The sequence below is a fragment of the Colossoma macropomum genome, unplaced genomic scaffold (assembly GCF_904425465.1).
Source record: "Colossoma macropomum unplaced genomic scaffold, Colossoma_macropomum, whole genome shotgun sequence".
NCBI lineage: Eukaryota > Metazoa > Chordata > Actinopteri > Characiformes > Serrasalmidae > Colossoma > Colossoma macropomum.
In genome coordinates, this window is record NW_023494801.1 from 14,625,225 (window position 1) to 14,651,482 (window position 26,258).

General features: G+C 41.0%; 1 protein-coding gene across 1 annotated transcript in view; it reads left to right on the forward strand.

The window, feature by feature from the left end:
- The window catches only part of fam20ca (FAM20C golgi associated secretory pathway kinase a), a 62,618-nt gene extending 40,767 nt beyond the window's left edge, over positions 1–21,851 (forward strand). Inside the window, exons 4-10 of the mRNA XM_036589429.1 lie at positions 7,911–8,003; positions 12,608–12,723; positions 13,626–13,806; positions 14,831–14,940; positions 16,980–17,061; positions 17,769–17,828; positions 19,347–21,851. Of these exons, the coding sequence (XP_036445322.1) occupies positions 7,911–8,003; positions 12,608–12,723; positions 13,626–13,806; positions 14,831–14,940; positions 16,980–17,061; positions 17,769–17,828; positions 19,347–19,614 (910 nt within the window). The 3' untranslated portion in view covers positions 19,615–21,851. The remainder of the gene's footprint in view (positions 1–7,910; positions 8,004–12,607; positions 12,724–13,625; positions 13,807–14,830; positions 14,941–16,979; positions 17,062–17,768; positions 17,829–19,346) is intronic.
- Positions 21,852–26,258: the final 4,407 nt, after the last annotated feature.

Sequence of the window (26,258 nt, forward strand, 5' to 3'; positions counted from 1 at the left end):
ATTGATTGAAACATAGCGCTACAAACCCAACAAGTGCCTCCCTTAACCATTTGGCTAAAAGGCAAGTTACAAAACACGAGACCTGAGCCCCACCTCCTGGGGGCTGCCTCGCACGCCGTCCCCCACCCCATCTCCCCGCTGTCTTTGCCAGGTTTCTTCTGGGCTCTGAGTTCAGGCCCCGCCTTCCTGCCGGCCACACCCTATTTAGAAAATAAAACATATTTATTTGTGTTTGAAGCCTGACTGTTTTTACGATGAAGCACCACTTGGAACTCACTTTTTGCAGGCTACAAATTCTTCACAAGGGGGCAACATTAGCAGTCAAATAGCTTTTGATGCTTTGTAAGAGCAGTGCTTTGCCTTAGTGACAGTATGTGTCCTTGTACAGCGTTACAGGGCACAAAAATCTGATTGCATTTCTGATGCAAGTAGCTATTGGTATTTTCATTATTTTTATTAGTTATTAGAGAATGATGCTTTTGTAATTTTGTGAGTTTTTTGCTGTTTGCCTAAATGAAAAAAGCCTATACATCAAATCATAGGCACAGTATTTTAATAATAATTTTCTGCTACTCATATCGTCACTGGATGTCCAACAGCTTTATCATACAGCGCATTTATGTGCTTATCGTGCAGCCTTACCACGTACTGTTGTTTTTGCATGGCATGTAGGAGACGTGATTTTCAAAATGCGCTAGATCAAAAACAGACCAAAACAAAAGTTTATCAAATGATAATAATCTGTGCACAGAAATGTGTACACATGGCAGTGCAGATAGCCAGTCAGTTGACAGTTGGTAGTGCTCAGTAAAAGCAACATGGTAGTAGGCAAGCCACAATGGAGAAGCTTTATTTTGTACCTAAAATAATAAAGAAGTATAAGTTTAGAGACATTAGCAATTAACAATACTGATTTGTAAACATTGGCAATGTATGCTTATAACACAAGTGTTCAACAATTGTCTATGCCTGGCAAAACTCATGGCGGGCCACAACAAACATTCAAAATATGAAGTTACATAAAACAGATTACAAGCTATGGGCTATAAAACACTACAAATTATTGACAAAAAGTCCTTTGTCTGCCAAATGAGCCCAAGACCGATATAAAACACTATGTGGACCACAGCTCTGGTCTAGTGGAGAGATTTTGCAAGTGTGGGCTTGTATCCTTGTAGCCGCCTCACTGACCACCAATCAACTTCCCCCTTATCTCGCTCCTTCCTGACACCAGTGTCACCCATCTCTAGTGCCGAAAGTCCGCCGTGAAACCTGTTTGTCTGACCTTGTTGGCACACTGTAATTATTTGAGGATTTACTTCTCACATGAGATTTGCTTGTTGAATTTTATCAAGTCTAGCTGAGTTCATTTCAGCCATAATACAGTGCACCCGTCTGGAACCTGCTTGTAAATAAAAACTGTACTTTTAACTGTGGCGATACTAAAGTAATCAAAGCGACAGCTTCGGTCAGTGATTTCCTCCCTAAGCACAGAACACCCGCTAATCCAACACACAGGGACCAGTTTCGAGTCACCCTGTTGGCAGGCATTATATAACGTGAAAAGGGTATTTGTCACTTCTGCAAAGGACGTGGCAGGAAAAGTTAAATGTATCAAACTTGACCTCTCCCCACGAGAGGACATCAACATGCAAGCAGCCATTAATACTCATTAATAATCCAACTACAGCCATTCTGCAGTGCCCTTTTCACTTCGGTGAAAGGGCATTACTCAAGTTACTTAGATCTTCTTTTATCAAGCCATAGAAATATAGGTCTATACATTTTAAAGTCTTTGCACAGACAAAACAAATTACACATGTCTATGAATTTCGGGGGTCGGAAGGCTATAGCTGTTCTTTTCTAATTTAATGCTAATATCTGTCTGTCACATAGTATTCTCCCATTCAATACACTTTCCATACTAAAGTTATTATCCAAATAATGAAGAAACTTCCAGGGAAAAGCACAACCTTTGAACTGCATGTTTCAGAACCATTGTGGATTAAGAAAAAGGACCAAAACATATACAGCAGAGTTAACAAATCCAGCAAAACAATGACAATAATGGTTTTGTAATGTTAGCCTGTACTTTCAACACATTTTCTGTATTTGTTAAACATCTTGACATGTTAAAGCAAATCTATGCTTGTATGCAGTGATACACGGGCTTGTTGTCCTTCGGCAATTGTGATGAAATGTAAAATGATGGAAATTGATGGATAACTTTTTTTAAATGGGCACAGCATTATACATTTGTAGCAGAATTATAAAAATAACATATTGGTCCACAAACTCCTGTCAGCAAGTCCTATGTTGAAGCAAAATACTGTAACAAATATTGAGAAGTTAGGGTTGTTTTTTCACAAAATTTAAGACATATTAGAAATCCGTCTTCACAAGCTGGCTTAACGTAAGTTGGTTTAGACGTGTTGGGAATTCATCTCCATCCCAGTTCACCATGCTGCAGCGCTGTCATTCTGGCCCAAAAGACATGTCTGATTGCTTTCCTCTCCATTATTTAGCACTAGTCACACAGTTGTCATCCTAGGTAACTAGACTTTTAAATAACAGGACACTTTTTCTGACCACAGATGCCACTCTGAGCAAACATCATGATTTCGCTATATATTTTGGTTCCATTCCATGCAGTTTACTAGATAATAAACTTGGTTAATGATCAGTTATGAAAGCAGCAGTGTAATTGAAAGAAAATATTTGCCTATCGGAGCATTACGCCAAATGTTGTTTATGAAACTGTAGACACAGGTGACTCAGTTGTGAGGTTATGACTAACAGCAACTTCATTATGACTAAACGGAGCTTCATGACTTCACTCGGTCTACTCTGTTTATGTTTTTATGTTGTGAAAAGCTGGTCGTGAGCGATATTGTTGACTTGATAGTGGGTTTGAGTTTGCTTCACAGTTTTATAACTCTCTCTCTCCCACTGTCTCTGTCTGTCTCTCTTTCTGTTTGATGTGCTCTTAAAGGAAATCTAAAGAGTCCTGATGATCTGCTTGTGTTACTCTCTAGCTGAATCTCATTGGCAGGCTTCTGAAAAGCTTAGCAAACCAGGCTAATCTTATAGTAACCCCATTAGAGAGGCATCGTAAAAGACTGTGCCAATCATTTCTGCGCCAGTGTGGCGGCACTTTACAAGTGCTTGTGTTTGAAGGAGTGCGTTCTGTAAACTCTTGATGTGATTACATTTTAGATGCTGCATTGCTACAGAAAAACCTGACAGGTTTAGGTGCCAGTGAAGAATCTGTGGCATCTTCCTGTCAATTAGCGTATGACACCTCGTGAATTGCATCTTTAGCATTGATCCCTTAAGAATTTAGGTCAGTGGTGACACATTTACACAGCAAAGCGTCTATTTAAAGCATTTTTTATCTTTTTGATCATCTTGAGAAGGTCCTTGTGCGTTTCAAAGCCTAATGCATGTTGCAATGTCTTTTAAGTCAACATCAGAGACTATCCTTAAAACATTTTCAGGAGTAAAGCATTTAACCAGGAGCTGACCCCTTCTTTATGCGGTGAGCTGTACTGGTCTTCGGCATTCATCTTGAGTGACACTCGTCCCTGATGCCTCACTCACTTCCGCAGACAGCAAATAAACAGCCTGCCTCGCGTTTCTGTTGCCGCTTGATTCCGATTTATATCAAGGTAATTACCCTGCTCTTCTTTCCGTGACCGAGCAGCATTCGTACGGGATGACCCCTCCCCCACTCTTTTATTTTTTCGGACGTGCAGTGGACTGTCAAATCACAAGCTGTCAGAAACACCGTGGCTGGCCAGGGCTTCCTCCCAGACAGGAAATTGCAGACAGGGTCACGGTAACGGTGGCGACTGGCCTGCCTGTCACTGCCCAGCAGGAGATGGCAGTGAGAGCCAGCAAGATATGAAACACACTGGCGAGAGAGAAAGCAAAAGAGAGGGAAGTGCTGTTTGGCCCAAGGTGAGAGAGAAACGATCTGTCAACATCGCTTGCTCCAGTTCTTTTCCCTTTCTGTCATAAAGAGCACAAGGGCACTGTAGTACACAAACATCTCTATAGAATCAGCACCTTTTCTGCTTTATTGATGTTTTTCACTCGTTCCTGACACATCTGATGTGATATACACTCGAATCACACTTCACAGGTTTGAATAAAAGAATGTATCTAATATCCTAATCCTGTGAAAATTGTCAGGCTCAAAGTATTAAAAAGAAGCTAGAAAGCTGGAAAAAAAAGATGTTCATTATGTGCAGGAAGATGAATGGAGGTATAGATGATTCTAAAATAACTAAGAAATCTGCATAGCATCAACAGTAAAGTTGTTGACTAAAGTTAATATTCAAATTTCGTAATGACAAAAATGATTGTAAATAATATAATAACTTTTTGCTGCTCCCAAATATTAAAATAGAGTGTAAAAAAAAAAACTTGTTTGTATCTAGTTTATACTACAGGGTGATTCAAAAAGATTCATCCGATTTCAAAGTGATTAATTTCACTTGTAAATCATTACAGAACAATGCAGTAAATTGTAAATGGTTTAAGTGAGCATAAAGTTTATTATGTAATTTTACAAGTGTGCAATATGAACGTCTTCCAGCTGTACGAACAACATCAACTCGATAGTCAAATTCATCCCATATGCGATTGAGCATTTCAGGTGTCACTGTACTCACAGCTCTTTCAGTGCAATTTTGGAGATCATCCAGTGTTGTGGAACCAACAACAAATACTCTGAGCTGTTGGAGGTTCACTGCCGACGAAAATCACGTCGCACAGTTATGACGGATTCACTCGTATTGAATTGGAGGGCACAAAATGCTTTCTGCTCAGGGGTCACCATCTTCTTGCAGAGTGAAGGGAGCCATCTTCCAGTGACAGTCAGAAACTCTGTGACCCCCTCTTTCAATTGGAATGTGATTGGTTCCTGGGTGCCTCACGGTTGTAAAAATATGGCGCTTTGAAATCGGATGAGTCTTTTTGAATCACCCTGTATTTTAATCTCGATTGTATCATGTTTATTACACGGTCATATGCAGTCAAACCCCAGTCAAATTACATGTTTTATTGAGTTTATGAGGTAAAATTAGTTAACACATCCTCTACAGAGAACAAACAAATTTTAGTCCACTAAACTTACAAAATATTGGCAAAAATAACACAAAAACTATGAAATGTGCCATAGCTTCTGCACAAGCCACATTTTATGTTTTTTTCCAGTATGTTAAATTCAGTAACTAAACAGTAGTTGTGCATTAAAATGTGCAGAAGTGTGTTGGTGTTGGTGTTCGTTAACTTATTTTCACTTAGAATATCAACAAAACATGTAATATGACCAGGGGCATCCCAAACTTTTGCATATGACTGTATAATTATGGACAGACAAACGTTAGCAGACATTAACAGCGGCTGCTGATCCATTGAAAACGAAACATATCAGACTCTACCGTCACAACAGCACAGTTAAAAACAAAGACTCTGATACATTTGCTGCCTGCTCTTCATCATATAGCAGTAACATTGAATAGGTTACTGCAGTCATGGACCAAGAATTAATGTCATAGAAGAACCACTTCTGAACTTTTCATTTTGATGGTGCTTCAAAAAAACTCAATTTAAACCACTTAATTTGAAAGGTTCTTCAATGACATTGATCCAAAAAAAAAACTTTTAAGCACCTCTATAGCACGTTTATATTAAGTCTGTTGTTGTGTGTAGTTGTGAAATGAAAATGTAAAGTGACTTAGTGACAATAGCATTGTGAGATTAGTGTCTTTGCCTTCAGAATAAGAGAACTGAGTTTATTGGCAGGCCCATGCAGAACACACTTCCCCGGTGGTCTCAGTTTCACAAGTTGAATCATACCACACTGTGTAGCGCAGGTGTGGAAGCAGGCGCTACCCGCTCCACCTCCCCAGCGCTGCATTGAATTCTGGGTCAAAAGCCTGACAGGCTCTCCTCCCCTGGGGAGGCGTCCGGTCCTTTTATTCCTCAGTGAATCAGCGCCACATCTCAGCCCTCGCTGCGCAAATAAAAAGCCATTAGTTCCCTTTTGATCCAGGAAATTGAATGGATCATAATGGGGATTTGCAGTGAAAAGCCAAGCGTTTTTTCCATCAGAATGAAAAGATGAGAGGTAACAAAAAAAGGCAAAAAACTTTTTCCTATTCGAGTTTTGGCAGCAGTGAGGTCGCAGGAGGCGGATGAGGAGGGCGGTATGTGATGCACTTAGGTTTAATAGCAGGTGGAAAAGAGGGGATATTCAGATAAAGGAAAGCCACTCGGTTAAATGGAACGCCGTGACAGGTTTTAGATGCAGGTAGAGCAGCTTTGTGAGCAGAAAGCACAGGCAGTAATGATGTTTGTGGCACGCTGCTGTGAGGCTGCAGTGCACACCTGGGTCACACAAATCTACCAATCTGCCTCCACTGCGAGGCCAGTTGAAGTAGCTCTGGGTAAGCTCACTGTGATTGGTCATTAAAGACCTGTCACACAATGGCGGTTCCTGGAAACAAGCCCAAGTTTAGATCTGGTTCAGAGAAACACTGGTTAAGGCACGTGTTGCAAAGAATAACAAGACGAAAAGGGACACGTAGTGTGATTGATGTGAAGCACCACTCTTACATAACACCCCTGCTTCTTTTTTGCCTGTGTTCATCTCCACAACCTAGCTGAAGTATTATTACTCTGATTTAATTCATTTTTCTGTTACCAGTAAACCGGGGCATTGGGTTTTTGGCCCTAGAGACCCAGAGTCCAAAACAGTTTTATGCTTTCTTTCAAACATCCCTGACTAAAATTGAGTTAATTACAAGATGTAGTCGATGTATTTGAGCTTGGAAATCACCAACCTGAGCTGTACTCCAAACCCCCAAGACAAGAACCGAGTACCCCTGCAGTAAACAGTAAACAGACTGCAATAGTAGCAGAATTGATTGTACCCTGTGTTGATACACTTACTTAGGATCTGTTTCATATCATTTTGGACCTTCAAATATGTCGTGTTTGGGACTGCAAACTTGCTTTTGTGAAATCCTACTGGTGTGGGTTCATGCGAGTTTCCTCTCTTTCAGTGATGCTCATAAAAGTTACGTGAGTGCCATTAGCTCCCACTTGTAGAGAATATTCAACGTGCTAAGCATGAGTGAGTGAGGGATTTACTTAAAAGCCAAGTCCAAGAGATACGTTACATGTAAATAATGAAATTCGACCTAGACAAGATACATTGGCATTATTGTAACAGTCGTAACAAAACTTTGTTTCCAAAAAATGGAAAATTATTAAAATATAAACTGATTTTCAAAAGGCAAAAAAAGGAATGGAGGTTTTGATATTACAGCAGTATATATTACAGCAGTATATTTCTGCTACCTTCTATGTCTCGCATTCCCCTTTGTGTCTCTCTGTCTTTGTCTCACTGCAGTGCTTCCTGGTAATCTGTCTGAATGGTGATATAAAATCAGTGTCCACCTGGAGTTTTTTTTTGCCAAAATTCCAGGCCTCCATTGAATCAGACATGTGGCTCGCTAGGCAGAGTTCCACACTGCCTGCCTGTCCGCCTGGCTGTCTGTCTGCTTCAGACTCCAGGAGAGTCAGACGCTACAGTTTGCTGCCAAATTTGCATTCAATCCAGCTGCCTGACACCACCAGATCAAATCTATGCTAACTGTAATTTCATAGTGTCCTAAAACCATGGAACAACTGTCTGTCTTTCTCTCTCTCCTGCTCTCTCAGCAGTGGCCCATGTCTCTCAGACCTCCTGCAGTGAGAGATGGAATGTTGTGATTTCAGTCAAAAGTGTGCGTGTGCCAGCAATGCCTTTGATACCGCTGGCAGCACTTTGCCTAGCATGCTAATCTTAACTCCCATCTCTGTCTCTCGCTCTCTCTCTCTTTGTCCTCTGTTCTCAGGCAAACCAGGGAGCAGGAGACGCCCCCGGACTTCTTCTACTTCTCCGACTTTGAGAGACACAACGCGGAGATTGCAGCATTTCATCTCGACAGGTAGGTCGGCCCACTCGGTAGCACCTGCTGAGTAAAAAGTAGAGGCCCACTCAATTCGTGCTGGAGACGCATGCACGTGTGTTCGCATTTTCACTCAGACATAGTCCAGTCTGCTTGTCTTCGCACTCAGTTCATACCTGACTAACACCCACACACATGGCCAGCAGCTGGAGAGTGGCTGGAACACCAGTTTACAATGTTTACAATCTTTCTGCATTGTTTCAAGAATCTTGCCCGTATTACTGCTTCACCCACATAAAAGCTGGGCTTCGAGCTGAAGGCTGAAAGGAGCACATTGCTCAACAAAGTTTGAATCACTGACACTGTTATCTTCCTATCCATGCCAAGGATCTAGGAGACTGAATGTTAATTTGTCCTCGCTTCTGGCAAGGATATTATTCTCCATTTAGACTAAAATGCTTGTTAAGCATCTCATCTCTAAAAGTTCTTCTGTGAATGTCAGACCCAATCCTTTAAAGATCTATTATTCTATAACACAATCACCAGAAGCTTGAGTTGCGCTCATCCTGGTTACAGCTATGTTATTGTGAAAGTTTTGCAATTTTCCCTTCACTTCTTTAGTTTTGCACCAGAGATACAAGACTGGTGCCAGTGTAACCAACAGCTAACTCAAAGCTTATATTCCAATAATTGGCATTCTTCAAACTGCATGCATAAATCTTCAGACACTGACCACAAACCAGTTGTTAAGGAATGTCAAGTAGACTTTAGGACATCCTGTTTTGTAGAAAAATAGACAAAAGCACTTGGCATAGGGAAAAACAGCAGTAGGAGTCATCTTGAAGCCTGAATTTTGTCCATATTTTGTTGATTTTATAGATAACAGCCTCATTGCTACAGCGCAGTGGTTAAGAAGCTAACGTCAGACACCAAACATGTCTTGTCTGATTGGCTACATTAGAAAATTACGTACAATTGATTTTTACCAAACTACTCCTTGAAGAATATTCTAGATGTCTCAGATGAAATAGTAAAACACAGACTGTTGGGATTCGGCCCAGCCTCCATAACACCAGTGTTTTGCCCAGTTGGTCCTCAGGCATGTGCGTGGGTTTGGCAAAAGTAGCCATGTCTGTGCCCACACAAGTATCGATTTTAGGCAGGAGGCTTCAGCTGGCCCTTAAGAGCAGCTCGGACCTCCGTTACACAACCCAGCCCCACCGGCTCCGATTCTCCACACGTTGCTCGGGCCCCATCACTCCAGCCCCCTGGCCGGCAGCCTGAAAAGCACTTAGCGAGATTGATTCGATCCACCTCGCGGTGACGTGGGCTCTGAGGATAACAAGGTGCATATGAGAGCAATCAAAAGTTGGGAGAAGCTCCCTGCTGACTTTAACGAGGAAGCTCACAGAGAGGGCCTTTGTGCAGGGCGGGTGTTGATTGAGCTTGTTGAGACCCACTTTATTTTGTCCACAAGTTTTTTTCATTGTTTTTTCTTTCCTGAACCTGACACCTGTAGACTTTGCACCTGTAGACCAATGTATGCTTTACTTAAATTGCAGTTGACTGCAGTTGACATACTAAGGCTGTTCTTGCCTATAAAAGTTTAAAGTTAAAGCTATGATTGATTAAATAGCCAGGTTACTACATACATCTCATTCTTAAAACAAAATTTTACATTGAAACATAATATTAAAAACATAATATTACCTTTTATGACTTAAGTCCTTCTGATAACTATTCGGTTCAGGGTAGCGTAATGCAGGTGCTAAATTATCTATAGTTTTATATAATATTATTCAAAATTGCATAACTAGTATCACGACATCACAAGGGACTGTCACAGCCATAGAGTACAATAGGAGTGAACACTAAATCTATGGAGAACTACTCTTCTACAAAAGTAAACAGATAACAGTAGATAAGAGTATTCCTGCCCATGAGAATGGAATTCCAACAGCATCCCAAACAGTGTCCCACTTTCTTCTCTCTCTGCCATCCCTCCATCCTTATTCTGTATGTTCTAGTCCTGCACCAGTACCCCCGTATGGCTGACAGACTGTTTGCACCCAGCCAAGCCTCCACACTGGGCTCTTTGTCATGAGCCTCCAGCATGACTTGGTGGATTGTGGCCACTGAGTGGCTTCATCTTGCAGGCTCGGGTTTCTGTCCCTCAGGGGCCAAGGACCCAGGCACTTCCAGAAGGCAAGAATGCACTACTTAGGCGAAAATCAAATTCACATCATTTTGCCCTTACCTTCAGTGTAGTCGGTCAGCCATGTTTGGAGTCTGAAGTTGGCTTCTTTAGTTTTACTCTGGAACTACAAGTCCTGTTTCATACACACCTTCCTCTCTGTGGGAGACACGGAACATCTTGCTTTTTGCCTGCACAAAGTCCCAGACATTTAGAGAATAGGCGTTGAGCCTTTTTTTCCACTTTTTTCCAACATGCAGCAAAGTACTATGAAAACAAAACAGAAAAATATATTTTTTAAGCATTAAAAATGTTAATTCTGCAATTCATTGATTATTTATCAAACAAAATAGTAGCTTAACATTTTGTGCTACACACACATTTCCCAGTAGTTACGCCAGCCATGAACCCAATTGCCTAATCACAAGTCAGAAAACTGCTGAGGGTAAACAAATGTATCATGTTCTAACTGATTTGACTGTCCATTTGCTGAACCTTTCTGCAGCACAAACGTTTTATGTATCAATGGCAAACGCAGGCAAGCTGTAGCAGTCCCTGTGTCACACTCAGGTATTATCTGTTAAACAGGCCTATTGTAGCTAAGTAATAAAAGCTTATAATGTCCTTATTAGCTGGTATAGTACTACACATGCCTCAAAGCAGGCTGTGATGGTAAATAATCTCGAATAGACTTGCTTATGTGGATACGGGCACGTTATGTGTAACATACAGAGTTCATAAGCAGGCTGCATTTGCTGAGTAGCTTTATTAAGGGCAGTCAAAGAACAGGCGAGGCAAATCCATAGGCTAAAACCAGAAAACAAAGCAAGGGTATATCATGGAAACTATCAACACAAAGGAACCCCGGCTTAGCACTCAGTTAGTGAAACAGAGACATAACAAACCAGAAAGCCAAACAAAGGAATATATATATGTGTATAAACGAATCCATAGAATGAGCTGCAGGTGTGCATGAAGATGGAGAGGTGGAGCCAGAAAGGAGCAGGTGTTGGAATGAGCCATTCCAGAATGTTCAGGTTCAAAGAGTCCCCCAGCGGGAGAAAGACCTTGTGATACTATTGCATAGTTTATAAAGTTGGACAAAAGTACTGGCATTAGAAAAATTCTAACTTCAGGATGGATGTTACCACTGTCTTAAGCTCTGTTACAGACTTTTGTCCAGTTTAATAAGTAACAATACACCATACAGTGTCAGAAACCCCACAAGCATGTCTATTTGAAATAAATAAATAACTTGTGTTTTGAGGCTAGTGCACAATAATTTAGGCATTCAGTTTGCAGAATGCCTTCAGCGCAAAACTAGAGAAGCAGACTTTGGACACTAAACCTGTCTTGGCTGATCGACTGCATTTGGAGTAAAGGAAGAATGCACATTTGTGTGTATTAGAGATGCGGAAGGATAGGAGTCGTCCTCTGGGGCTGTGTGGGGCCTGATGCTGAAGGCCAATAAGCAGGTCTTTAAAAGGCCATTAAGTAGCAATCAGGGAGGTGTCATAAAGCGGATAAGTTATGAACAGGCTCACGTGCCGAGACGAGGCTGAGACAGCTGCTGTCAGCGACTGGAAGAATCATTAAATCATTATGCAGTCACTTTGAGAAATCGCTCCTTGTTTCCATAGATCTTCTGTGCTCTGTAGATTTGCTTGGTTATTACTTGATGGAGCTTATACAGAGATTAGACATCCAATTGCTATGTAATTAGCATGTTGATTGTGTTGTTTAACTAACAGTGAGACAAATATACAGTAGCACAACTGCAGTATGCACTAGCTTTCATAGGCAAACTATTATAAGACTTTATTTGGGAGTAAATGAGGGTTTGACGTGTTAGACGGAGCATTGTGGGAAACAGGAGTTTTTTTCACTTTCAGAATTATCTCATATCTCATCTCAGACAATACAAATGTTGCATTCAAAGCATGCACTAGTAAACCCATAGTAGTTTAACTCCTAAAAATTGAGGTGAGACTTTTGTTTTGCTATCTTTTTCAATGTTATTACATGGTCATATATATATAATTACATAGCAAGTAATGCCATGAATTACATTTAGATATTGACATTCTGTATTGGCAGTTTTACGTCTGCACATCTGACTTCTTCCATTTGTGCAGATGTATACCAATGGAAAACGCATAGCAAACAAACACAAAGATGGTGTAGATTTAAAGTTTAGAACCCTTACTTCTAATAGAATGTCTCAGCTTGTTTCAGTGAGCTACAGGAAATAGTTAGAAATAGTTGCTATCTAGTTACTATTGAATTACACCATGCTTTTGTTATTGCGGGTGATAACTGTGACATTAAAGGGTTCAGCATATTGTAAATTCTTCTTATCTGCGTGTGAACAGTTATTTTGCTGCTACTGTCTTTCTTTATTGCTACTGCTTAATAAAGTGTCTGTCTGTCTGTCTGTCTGCCTGTGTAGAATTCTGGACTTCCGGCGTGTCCCGCCAGTTGCTGGCAGGCTGGTGAACATGACGCGGGAAATCCGGGACGTGACCCGCGACAAAAAACTCTGGCGGACATTCTTTATCTCTCCAGGTATCAGCTCGCCCCTATTCTTCCGGCCCATCAGGCCGAGATGCCTTTATCCCCTCCCCCAGCTAGCCCATTCTCACGAGTCCTGCCCAGAGCAGGGGCCAGTGTACCAGAGCTCTGCTGTGGCCTTGGCTTTTCATCACTTGTAAATGAAGAGTCACAGGCATGCTGTACTTGTCAAGCTTCTGTGTAGCTTTAAAATTGAATTTCAGCCATCTAGCGGGCATCAGTTTTTAAGCAGAGGCATGCCAAGGCATATTTTCTCTCATTAACTGTGCTAATTATCATGAATAATCATTAGCATACTGCGTCAACTTTTTATGAGGAACTTTTCTGGGAAGAAGCGAATAGGCTTCCTTTGCCCCCAGGGAGTCGATTGCCACAGTAATTAATCATAAACTAAGCCTCTTCAGCGAAACCCACACGAAGCAGAAGAACTCAGTTCACTGACATTGGCCCATCACAGACGGGCCCGTCTGCTAAAGGTCAAAAATCTCAGTACAGCTTTTTCCACAAAAAGGCTATCAGCACTGGAACGTTTCCTGAGAAAAGCCTTCATGCTGGACAGTGTGACACTGATATCAGATTTGTCTGCCATTAGAGAGACTGTGGCAGTCACTGAGACTCATATAGCAGTCAAGAGTTTAACTCTGTCCTAACCTCCAGCAGTCTTTGTCCATTCAACAGTGTTCGATGACTAGCCCCAATGACCCCAAACCACCTGTAAAAACATTCTCACTACCATCAGATTACAGTGACTCTCTTTCTCTCTCTCTCTGTCTCTCTCTCACACTGTGTCTCTCGCTCTCTCCCCCTGTTCATTTGTCCGCCAGTCAGGTTTTCTGTCCTCCTCTCACACAGCTGTTATTGCCAAGCTGAAACTTGCTCTCTTTCTCGCTCCACAGCCAACAACATCTGCTTCTACGGAGAGTGTTCATACTACTGCTCCACTGAGCACGCTCTGTGTGGAAAGCCTGACCAGATCGAGGGCTCACTGGCTGCTTTTCTGCCTGACCTCGCCCTGGCCAAGCGCAAAACCTGGAGGAACCCTTGGAGGCGTTCCTACCACAAGCGCAAGAAAGCTGAGTAAGACCTCTTCTTCATCTTTGTCTTCTTTTCTGTCTTCCTCTCCTTTTTCTTTCTCTTCTTCTTCTACTTTTTTTCCTTTTTTGTTTTAGTTTTGTTGTTCTTTTTTCTATTCATTTTTTCTTTTCGGTTTTTCATTGGTGTTTTTCTTTTCTTTTTCTTTCTTTCTTTCTTTCTTTCTTTCTTTCTTTCTTTGTTTCTCCTTCTCCACGTTTACCTTCTTTCTGTTTTATTTTAATGGGGTTTTTTTTGGCTATTCTTGTTTTATTCATATATCTTTCATCTTTTTCTCCTGCTTTTACTTTATTTTGATATTTTTCTTTTTTTAATCTTCTGTTTTCGTTTTTTTTTTTTTTACTATCTCTCCTGTTATCATTTTTTTTCTTTTTCACACTATCTCAGGTCACCACACACCACCTCACATCTTCATTAAACTCACAGACTGCCTTTATCAGCAAAAACGGAGCCTAGCGCAGCTCGAGGATGGCTGCTTTCTGGGCAGAGACAATGGTCCGTCCTCCCCATGATGCCAGTTTTAGGCGGACGGTCCGAGGCCGATCACATCAAACACCATGCAAAACCGCTGACTGAGTGAAACTGAAGTTGAAAAGAGAACATATTTCACAGTTTTTGCTGCTTTCGCCGATTCGCCTGTGAAAGTGGAGAGATGGAACACATCATTCTTCCTGTTGATACAAAATGAATTCTACTCTGAATTCATGAGAAGGCTCTGTTCACTCTCTCTTCATCCTGCATCCAGACCAGAAGGCCTGGGTACAGCACCACGTATTATGAGTGCCTCACGGGCTATCATTATATAAGTATGATATTACTGAGGAATAGTGGCCTTAATTCTACTGGTATTTCATAGGTTTGTTTCATAGATGGTCATTATTTACATTTGTGGTAGAGTGACGTTAGGACCAACAGTGGCTACAAAGAGCACTTAGTCTGTTAGGAATGGCTTACAATCATAGTGTTTAGAGTAAAGAGGTTTAAGTACACTCTACTTGTTTTTGCTCAGGTGGGAAGTGGATCCAGATTACTGTGATGAAGTCAAGCAGACTCCACCCTATGACCATGGCACACGCTTGCTGGACATCATGGATATGACAATCTTTGACTTTCTTATGGGTGAGTTTTACTGCTGTTCAAAAAGAATGCAAAATATTATGCAAAATATCACTAAATAATAATGCTGATTATTCAGCATGGCTACTTAAGCAAACATGGTTGCTTGATCTGCGTTATTTTAATTACATGACCGGAACATATGCATTTTTGCAGTTGCAGTTCTAAAATCTGATTGAACCTAAAGCTTTAAAAAATACTCTTTAAAAAATATATGCACACCTATAAGTCACTAAGAATAGTGTGACAAAGCAACAGAACCCAGATGCTTGCAATGTAAAAGGGCAAAAGGGGTTTTAATGGAGTTAGGCAAAGGCGTAGTCAAAAACAAGCGGGGGTCAAAGCCAAACAGCAAATACAAAACACAACGATGATGATATCACCGTGTGAACGAAACCAAGGGGCAAGACAAAAAGGCAAGTCGAAAAACAGTCCAGCAGGTCAAAAATACAGAACACCAAAATCACAGGCAACATTATCCGAAAAAGGGGTAAGGCAAAAAGGCAGAGTCGAGAAGGCGAAACAAAAGGTCAAATACACAGCAGACAAGTGATCAGAAAATAACTCAGTTAGTTAGTCCGTGATGAAGCAGTACCTCGCACTGAACTTCACTAAAGCCCGGACTTAAAAACTATCCTATCCTAATCATATGATCTAAAACACATGTGCAAATAGTTAATACTCAGGAGAACGAGAGCGCTGATAGGAGCGCGAGATATTGTCTGAAGTCATGTGATCTCCCTGAGGATTGTGGGTATTGGAGTCCGTCGCATTCTCAGAGTCAGAGGGAAGTAGCCCAGTCATGTGATCCTCCTGAGAGTTCTGGGTAATGAAGTCCCTATCATCCCATGATACTGGCAAATGCATGACAAATAGTGTGCTGTGAATGGTCTGAAATGCTGCTCCGCTGGACCACCAAGTGTACTGATAGATGAAGTAAGAACCGAGATTTGTTTAAATTGAGGGGCTGACATATTATTTTCTTAGTTAAACCACTCCTCCTATTGAGTGTTAGGCACTATAAAACTGTTAAAAAGAATATGATAAGAAATTAATATGTGAAGACTATGTTACTTGAATGTCTTACATGCCTGAAATGTCTATATTTGTGTGGTTAGATCTGCCTTAGTATTTAACCCAGGATGAGAAAACAAATGTGTGGCACCATTAGCTTGATGCTAATAAAATACACGAAATTGCACAGCGGCACCAGCAATAATTGGCATTATTGTTGCGACGTTAATTTTGTGAACAAAAATGACTTACAGACTTAAAGGGTTGTGCATTAAATAGTGCTATATTATGATATTTTCATTGTTATATGACAAAACACTTAAAAAGTCAATGGATTGATTACAGTATACAGTCACGCGCAACTGAAAGGTCTTGTCCTCATTCAGCAGTCCATAGTTGCTTGGCAGCAATAGCCTATTCTAAACAAGCTACATTTCTTGGTGAAATTGTTTATTGGAATTACTAGAAATTCTAACAATTTAATTTAGTGTAAATATATGTATTCCATCATATTTTATCATTAAAACCTGCAAATAAGATTATTAGAAGAAGCTTTTGCAGTTTCATCACAACCTGCCTCAGTTTTGCCATTAATTCTTAGAACCCTAATAGTTATTACTGTTAATATACTATACTATTTAAGTGTAGTTGCATAATGACATAGTTATGTATGCAGTTACCTAATGAGTTACATTTATTTTTGATATACATGTTGTATCAATGCACCTGGCAGCTCTGAATTCTTCTGTTTGTCTCAATGTCAGACGATGCCAAAAATGTAAAAGATGGCTTTTCTTATTTATGGCTTTTACACACACACACACACACACACACATTGTCTATGTTGCTCATCCTACTGGGTCGTGGAGAGTACAGTTTGATCAAATTCAAATCATAGTGCGATATCTCTTGTAATTTAACTGAACAATAGAAGGACCATGTGCAAACTCAAAGATGAAAAGACTGTAACTGTTTAAGTACCTGCATTTTTCATTCTCTCATTCTTTCTCTTCCTTTTATTTGGACAGGCAATATGGACCGTCACCATTACGAGACCTTTGAGAAGTTTGGGAACGAGACGTTCATCATCCATTTGGACAACGGCAGAGGGTGAGCCGTCTTCAGCATCCTCTCAACTAGCCATGAAATGCAGTAAGCCCTGTCAAAGCAGGCAGGTGTCACGTATTCCTCCACTCCACATTCCTCCATCAGCAAAGTCATGTGAAACCATGGAAACTGGAGGTTGCTTTAAGAGAAGTGAATATGTATGTTGTCAGGGGAAGGTCAGACTCAAATGCCAGTCATATCTCAGTCATATCTCAGCTGATAATGTATGTGCTGCTGAAGGCCGTGTGTGAAAGTCAACATGTGGAGATCCAGAATGTTGATGAAAACACTGTTGTGCTCCACAGAGTGAGTTTGAAAGCTTTTGCGTGAATTACTATGTATCAACGGAGAGCAATTTCCACAGTACTAAAATAAGCCAAATTGTGTGCTGAAAAGAGTTTCAGTGAAGAATTTCTATTCAAGCAGTTCTCTAGGGCAGAATTTGATTCATTTGTCCACTGAGTGGTTGCTGCTGCTTTTCACAGCTATTGGGCCTGGTGGAAAGTAGGCCACACTGCAGTGCTCCCACAGCAACTCAGGGCTTTGCTCCAGTGCACAAAGGCAATGCTCAAGGGCACTGGATCCACATCCCATAGTGCCTGGCATCAGATTTAAACTAGCAACCCTCTGATTCCTGGGATGTAGTGCTCACCCAAGCCGTGTCCTTTCAGCAGAATCAGAGCTCTTTTAATTCATTTTACAATCCACAGGTTTGGAAAACACTCACATGACGAAATGTCCATCTTGGTGCCTTTGAGCCAGTGCTGCAGGTAAGACTGCTAGTCTCGTTTCTGGTCCTGTGTGCATGTGCATAGCATTTTTGTTAATCTACTTTGGAGGAACAGTTTGGCAAAATCAAACATATACAAGTTCCTGCTTACCCCAAATAGCAGCAGATCAGCCAAGACATGTTTGATGTCCAGGCTTGCTTCTTCAGTTACGCAGTGGAGCTATGAGTCTACTGTTGCCAACAAGGAATGGAAGATAACACAAGGGCTCGTCAATAAAGAAAATGGTTCTATGTAGAACCAGGAACACTGAAAGATCCTTTTGCATGATTAAATGAAATCATGAAAGTGTTCCATTGTCTACACTAAAGAACCCTGGAAGAGTGATTAGCATCTGCAAACTGCATGCCAAAATCATCAAACTCCTTGCCTCAAATAGCATTAAGCTGTTAAGCCATCCTTGCTTATGTGTTTTCTGACACTGTGTCATCTATTAGGGGAGAGTAGACAAAAGAACATGGCATAGATAAAAACAGTAGTAGCAACAATCTTGAAGCCTGGATTTTGTCCCTAGAACTCAGTTTAAGACAGTTGTGTAATTTATGCATGCGTTTTGCACAATGCTCATTGTTGGGTTCTATTTGCTTCTATTAGGGGAGAGTAGAACACAACCTAACACATTTTAGTTTTTGCCTAATATTTAATAAAGATTAGTGTGAAAATGTAAACTTCATTTAGAACACTTACTGTTAACAAAGTATTCTGCTGAAAATGGCAGGAGTGCAAATGTTACAACTAGCCCCACAGGCGGAGTTGTTGTACGCTGTAACAATCACTAGAACGTCTGGTAAATTGATGCAAAACATAATTTTATGCCTTTTGAACCAGAAAACTTTCCAGCCTTAAATACTGAACAAATATATTCATTAAAATAACTATGATTACTGAAGCTAGGCTGTGTCAAATGTGCTATTTTATTTTGGCCCACAAAGTAGAGCAGCAAACATCAGCATGACAAAAATGTAATAGATTTTGTTTACATGGCATCTGTAGTGTGGTTTTGATGAACCTGTGCAAAAAATGGCTGTTTTGAATTTATATGGACTTATATGGACTCTTGTTGTTTACTTTAGAAAGCTTAGTTGTAACACTGCATTACCGCTAACCCCGCCATGTGGAGGCTGCGTTACTTGCTCTCGCTGTGAGCTGCTTATGTGCTTTAAAATGGTGCATTATCACAGCTGTCAAAAGGGTGTGAATTTTGTGACTTGCTCTCAGAGCTTAGTAATAAAAAGTGAAGTATCTGTCACATTGCGGTCCAAATTCACAAATGAAGTTGCTTTGGGAATAGGAGAAGATGATCTGTTTAACTACATAAACTATCCCTGTTACAGTTTACCCCATGGTAGATTTTGCCCCGCCCTCCCGTACTTGTTAGCTATTACTAGTCTAACTCTGTCTTACTGTGTCTCTTTTTTCACACTGTTTTCTTTTCTTGCCTCATTCTTCACTCTATCTCTCCTCTTTTCTCACTCGTCCTATCCCTCTTCACTCCATCAGGGTCAGGAGGTCTACCTACCTGCGACTGCAGCTGCTGGCTAAGGAGGAGTACAAGCTGAGCTCTCTGATGGAGGAGTCTCTCCTGCGGGACCGCCTCGTCCCCGTCCTCATCAAGCCGCACCTGCAGGCTCTGGACCGCCGCCTGCGCCTGGCCCTTAACGTGCTGGCTGAGTGCATTGAAAAGGAGGGCTACACCGCCGTAGTGGAGGATGACCTCGAGCCCCAGCCGGCCGCCGCCCCCCTCCATCAGGCCCCCAGAGCCAGGTAGTAGGGTCCCCGAGATCCGGAGCCACAGAGCCCCACAGCCTCGGCCTCGCCCGGACACGCCCGCCAGTGAGCGTCAGGCTCGCGCCCGAGCCACAGCTTTGAATTCAGTGAATTCTGAGACTCGCTGCAAACGCCTCTGAACCAAACCACCCTGCATACGTGTCCGTGTGTTGTATGTCAGCAAATACCAGACATGAGAGTGCTTTTTTCAGAGGCTTTAAACCAGCAGCATTACGGAAAAGAGGTCCATTTTCTTTCCTTTTGATGGCACCCTTAAGTACCTGGGACTGCGGTTATTTTTATTTTTTTAAGGCAAGGCTTGCATTTTTATCTGTGATGGAATCCGCAGTACTTACCGTTGTGTTTCATCCTGCTTTTTATTCCATGCAGAAATTATTTATTTAATTTGTGCATATTTATCTTTAAAAGTGATTTCAGTATGGTCTACAGTAGATTTTTACAAAAATTGCAGACAGAGTGGCTTTAAATAGGGGGGGATTGTGGTGAAAAAAACGTGAATACAGTTTATGTAGTCCAGTTAACATAAGACTTCTACATATATCTGTGGCTGCTGTTTGTTTTGTATGTAGCCAACTGTTGCAGTGCTCTGTGTGAGATCGTTTGCATAAGGGCATATTGAAGCTTTAAGAGGAGTACTGCAGTGCGGTGCTTCTCCTGTGAAGACTCTAACTCAACTCCTCTCCTCTTTGAGTCTGACCTGATTTGGTTTTCCTGGCCTCCGGTTGCTTTCGGCACCTTTCACGGAGGCTTCAGTAAATTGGATATTGTGCAATCCGACGTCGAGAGGGTTTTTTCTTCGTGTTTTCATCTTTCATTTTGGTTTATTCAGCAGTGGAGTGCGAGCATCATTTGGGGTTATTCAGAGGGGTACACTTGGTAGGAGCTTGCAGGAGGAGTGCAGAATGACACTGATTGGTGTTTTTGTTCAGGCAGCCCAGGCGCTGTCCGCCATCTCCGACCCCATGCTGAACGCACCTGTTCTCCCAGCAAGGGCAGCTTCACCGCTTCCTCAGACGCAGCGCTGCCGACACTTGGTAATCCTGTGTCCTTTTTTTTTGCTGCACACGGGCTATCTGATAACATATTAGCGGCTGCACTCTTGCAGCCTACAGTGCAACCGCAGAGAACAAATCAAGGACGATATGGTTTGACTGACGGAAATGACAGCTGACCCCTATTATTTCACTGCAGGCCATTTCATTGTCACGTCTATGCTTCAGTGTCTATGTTTGGTTCATTCTGCCATTTAGAAATTATGAAACAGAAAGATACAATTCTACCCCAATGTATATAAAGCCTTTGTGTTTTTTGTACGATAAAACAAAAGGCCTGTTCGCTGCAGTTGTTACTGATTTTTTTAAATACTTCAGACTTCACGCTGTCACTGCCATTGCAGTAATTTCACTCAAAAGCTCATTTTACAAGCATTCTTCTCTGCAGATTTTACGATTTTTTTGTTTGCTAGTTCTCAGAATGAACCATCTCCTAAACTATGGCCAAAAAGGCAAAAGAGTGCCTTTAGCATTTCCACAGGAGCAGCTGTCCATTCAGCTTAAAAAGAGACTCTTACTGACACATGCCAACTTTTTTTTTTAAGAACAAGAGGATTATTTTCCTTGAAGTTCCAAATCAAGCTATTGCAAGACACTCAGTGCACTTGTGTGTTGTATTTGAAAGCTTCACTTTATTATTTATTAATGTCTAAGGATGGTACATTTGTGCAAAAACGTTCACTCTTTGTTGCTTTTTGTTTTATGTTGTTTTTGAAAAGTCGCCGTTTCTGATTAACATTCGGACATGGATCGAGGACAGTAGGGAACGAAGAGTTGGGGCGTGTGTATGTGTGTTTTTCTGTGTAAACTCAGTGCCTGTGCAATGCTAGAAATACTTGAATGTTTTGGGATTCGTCACAAATGGACCTTTGAAGCCCCACGTTCTGGACTCGGACTCAGAAGCCAGGGAGTGGGGTTTTGTGGGGTTTCTCAGCAGGGAGAAGGCACGATCATGGTGGGCTTTTGGAGGCCAGTCCGGCTGGAATATCTCCCTGCTCTTTCATTGTGTGTGTACATATCTATAAATACTGTACGTAGAACACAATAGGCTGTTGTTAACAGCCAGTTGCTTCTGTTTTCTCTCTCTCTCTCTTATGCATTGTTACTGTGACAACTTGTTTGCAAAATGATAAAAGTGTGCAATAAAAGAAGCGAAGCTGTTGAATGTTTTTGTGTGCAGTACAGCAGCAGAGACCAGAACAAACCCTGCTATTTCTTACCATTCGGGATGCTCTGACAAAGATCTTTTATGGCCGATTCTGATTTCTTTACAGATAAATCAACTGATGGCTCTTTTTTTGGCCAATTTTTATTAGCCTTTTTTTTATTCTGAAGCCCAGACTGCTTGGGATAAATGAATAGATGAAACACACAAGCACATTTCTGGTCATTTTTATTAGCCAGATTTCAGTACAACATTATTTGCTCTTTAATGGACTGGCTTTTTCAATTTTTCAACTTAAATCAGTTGCCTATTTAAATAACGTGAATTAAATACAACATCAAAAGTGCTACATCAAAGGAAGAGGCAACTGGGCTTTTTAGCAAAATGAGTCATGCGTAATTATGCTACAGCATTTTGGTGCACGTGTAATAGAAGCATTCAAATACAGTGTGAGTGCACTTACCTGCCTCATGTTACTTGTCATAAACTTGCAACATAGATCTGCCAAGACAAAAAAACAATAAATTGGCCAATTGCAATTGAGATGTACTTTTGTCCATTTTGTAATATCACAGTATGCCATGCATGTTGATGTTAACCAAGCTGAAGCTTATTTTGGACACATTATGAGGAGGAACAGCTTGGAACAGTTGAAGGTAAAACAAAGAGGACGGCCTGCAACAAGATGGATGGAGACAATTGGAGAAATCATGAACATGAAGTCATCAAGAAGCCTAAAGACTCAAACAGAACAGAGAATATTCTGGAGAATCCATCTGGTCACCAGACGTCAGAATCAACTTGATGGCACTTAATAATAAATGTCATAGTGTCAGAAACCAAAGATAAGCAAGTGTACTTGAGGTTACTTAACAACTTCACATGGTTTGAGGTGTGCAGTTATTTAGGCACACAGTGTGCACGATGCTAATTTCTAGTGAAATGCTTCCATTACTTATTAGCTACATTAGCCTTGTAGCTCCAGTGCAAAACTACAGCAGCAAACTTTGGATACCTAACATTGATTGACTACATTTAGGGTAAGAGGAAAATTGGGTAAAATGTCTTTTTTCACCAAAATATTCCTTTTAGTGCAGCAGAAAGTGAGCAGTTTGACTGTCCTTGGAAATTTCTGATGTGCTTTAACTCCTCACCCCTGCTGCCCAGTAAGAGTGACCATGACCATCAGAACCTCTGACCATGAGGTTCAGCAAAGCTAAACAGAAGCATATACTATATATTCAGGGCCATGAGGAGTCTGATAAAACATCATTCCCTAATGCGCTAATCCCTAAACCCCTCCATCACTCACACACACACACACACACACACACACACACACACACACACACACACACACACACACATATCTCTGCTGCTTTATCCTCTGCTCAGAATGGAGTTTGTCTTTCAGCTGACTACCAGGAGAGACAGCAATGTCACCATAACCTTAAAGGGAAAAACGTAAGTATTCATAAACTGCATCATAGCCAGATTACATTCTTTAAAATAAAGGTTTCTAAGTGGTTCTTAGCTTGGACATACGGTTCTACGAAAAATTTTAATAAGTGTAGAGCAGTGATGCACTGAAACTGAAATTCAGGAAATATTCGGCTTAAAACCAAAACAGAAAACTGACATTTGTCTTAGTCTTTTAAATTAATCTAATTATACTGCTGGTGATTCAGTGGTGATAATTGCTTTGTTGGGAAAAAGAACTGAGAACCAGATGTCTAGTTTAATTTTAAACAGTTTGCTAAATAATATTAAATGTTAAAGGTTGTAAAATTATGAAAAGTATAATACTCCATGGTTTCCCAAAGGCTTTTAAAGCTGAAATGCAGGGCTCACTTTAGTGTTCGTCATTAAGAGGAGAATCTCAGTAAGATGTGATGAAGGCACGTGTTTGCAGTAAAAAAAAAAAATGTACTACCAAAATATATTACTAAGTATAATTTATCTAATTTACATTCAACAATTTAATTGACTGGTAATGCTAAAAAGCATGTATATTAAAGAAAGTACAGAACGCAGCTGGAGCGAATTGTGTTTGAGTGCCTCACTGTTGAGCTGCTGCTCAAACTGTTTGAACACTTCTGCGGTGACCGGGCACAGTCGAGCGAAGGACACAAACAGCCTTTTTAATCAGTATTTCTCACTATATCATCATTCAGATTAGTGAGATTTGACCCTTCATTGTAGACCTATTACATCTTTTACTTTTTTCAGCTCTTTTGGCCAGAAACCACACTACATCTGACCATTTTTGGCTGAAAATGTCCGGTGGCTGAAATGTCTTGTGTCTCATGTATAGAACCTTTACATTATTTGGAGGTTCTTTAAACTTTAAAGTAAATGCATCTCATGAGGTCTACCAAGGCTAAATAAAAGCATGTGCTATATATTCAGAGCCATGCACTGATCCTTAAAAATCCTCTGGAAGGTTCTTTAGGGTCTTAAGTGGTTCTTGGTCACCACAAAGAACCCTTTTCATCACATTTATTCTTAAGAGTGTGCGCTGTTCTCTTGGTAGTCTGACCTAAACTTTACTCTGATGCTCTTGCAAAATCCATTCTGACACAGCTTGGCTTTGCTGTGCATTTGTTAGTTCCTGTCCTAGGGCTTGCAATACATGGTATTGGCCACAAGGTGGCTGAATACTCTTCCTTTTCACATGATGTAATGCAAAATAAATATCTGGGTCACAGTTTATTTTGAGAGGCCCCTGTAGATTATCTACAGATACTCAAATTGTAAACAATCTTCCTGGTGAAACTCTGATTCTGATTATCAACAGAGTCACAGGTAGGTTTAGGTTTAGGTTTTGGTTTTAAATTGAAGTTAAGTTTAGGTTAAGGTTAAGGCAGGGATGACCAATCCTGGTCCTGAAGATCTACCACCCTGCAGAGTTTAGCTCCACCGCTGATCAAACACGCCTGATCCAGTTAATGAAGGCTTTTAGGGGCATCTGAATATTAGAGACAGGCGTGTTGGAGGCGAACTCTCCAGGATCAGGACTGAGCACTCTTGGGTTAAGGATTACATTTAGTAGAATCTATTACAGGGGTGCCCAAACTGCAATGATTGTGGTGGGACGAAGGCCAAAAAGACAATTAAAGAAGGTGGGTAGGTTTAAGGTTACATTTTTACATTACACTATATCTTGTTATTAAAATAATGCAGAATACAAGTTTATGATAAAAACTAAGAATGTTATACATAGTATAAAAATATATTTTATGTTTTTTCATTGGTGAGGGGGTGGGGTCAGGGCACATTTACGGCAGACCGAATAAATCCTCAGGGGCAAACTTTAGCCTTCAGGCCACACAGTGGGTATTCCTGATCTATTATGTTGTTCATACTTAAAGTTTAGTTGAATTTAACAGTTGCTGTTCTATTGTAACAGATATTGAGTTGAATGTTAGTCCAGACAAGCTGAGCATCTACAAAGCACAGCAGACCCTAAGGACTCTCAAGATAAAGTGTGACCAATATCTGGGAACAGGGCCATATTAAGATGCTGTGGTGCCCCTGGGCATTAGAGATATAGTGCTGTATCCCCACAAACACACTCATAATAACCTAAGACTGCTTGCTAAAAAGGTCTTGGTTTTACTGAAAGCTCATTCTATGGATTCTTCCTAAAAAAAAAATCGAACCTGGACAGAGTTAACTCCCCAGTTCTAACCTTGTTAAGGTCAGGTATCACTATAAAATTGCCAAAATCAAATGCCAAAATGATCCTATGCTTTACCAACATAGATGAGTGGCATCTTTAGATTATCAGGCTGACAGTTGTGGTGTGTGAAAAGATTTAAAGTAAACTGACTGTGCCATTCTAATAAGATTAAAATCATTTAAAACCATGCACTTTTTGGAGCAACTTTTGGTGTCCCTGGGCAGCCACCAAGGTCACCCCAGTGGTAGATCCGGCCATGTCTGGGAAGAGTAATAACTTAGCGCTGGATTAATGTCTCATGACTCATTTCCTAAAGTATGTTTGCACAAGAATGTGAAGCCACTAATTATGTGCTTTGGGTGCCTTCGTCCCTCCAAAGCTTCACACCACACATGAGTGAATACAAGAAAAACAAAATACAATGCAACCCAACAAAAGGCCTGATGGTGAAGAGAACTTCTCCTGTGACTGAAAGTTTCCTGTGTCAGCAAAGATCTGCCTTATCCAACTCCTCACCAGAATGATTAGACCTGATCCTTCATCCTCTGTCTCCAGGCAACAGCGCACCTGTTCGGGTTGAAGCAAGAGCCGCACTGTAAACAAAGCGGAGATGTGGGAGCCCTTTGGCTTCTCACACACTGCAGGCTCTGGTACAGGTCGTTATAGGGTGCCTTCAGCTCCGACTGCAACAGCTGATGAGGGAAACAGTCAGGATGGACATCCTA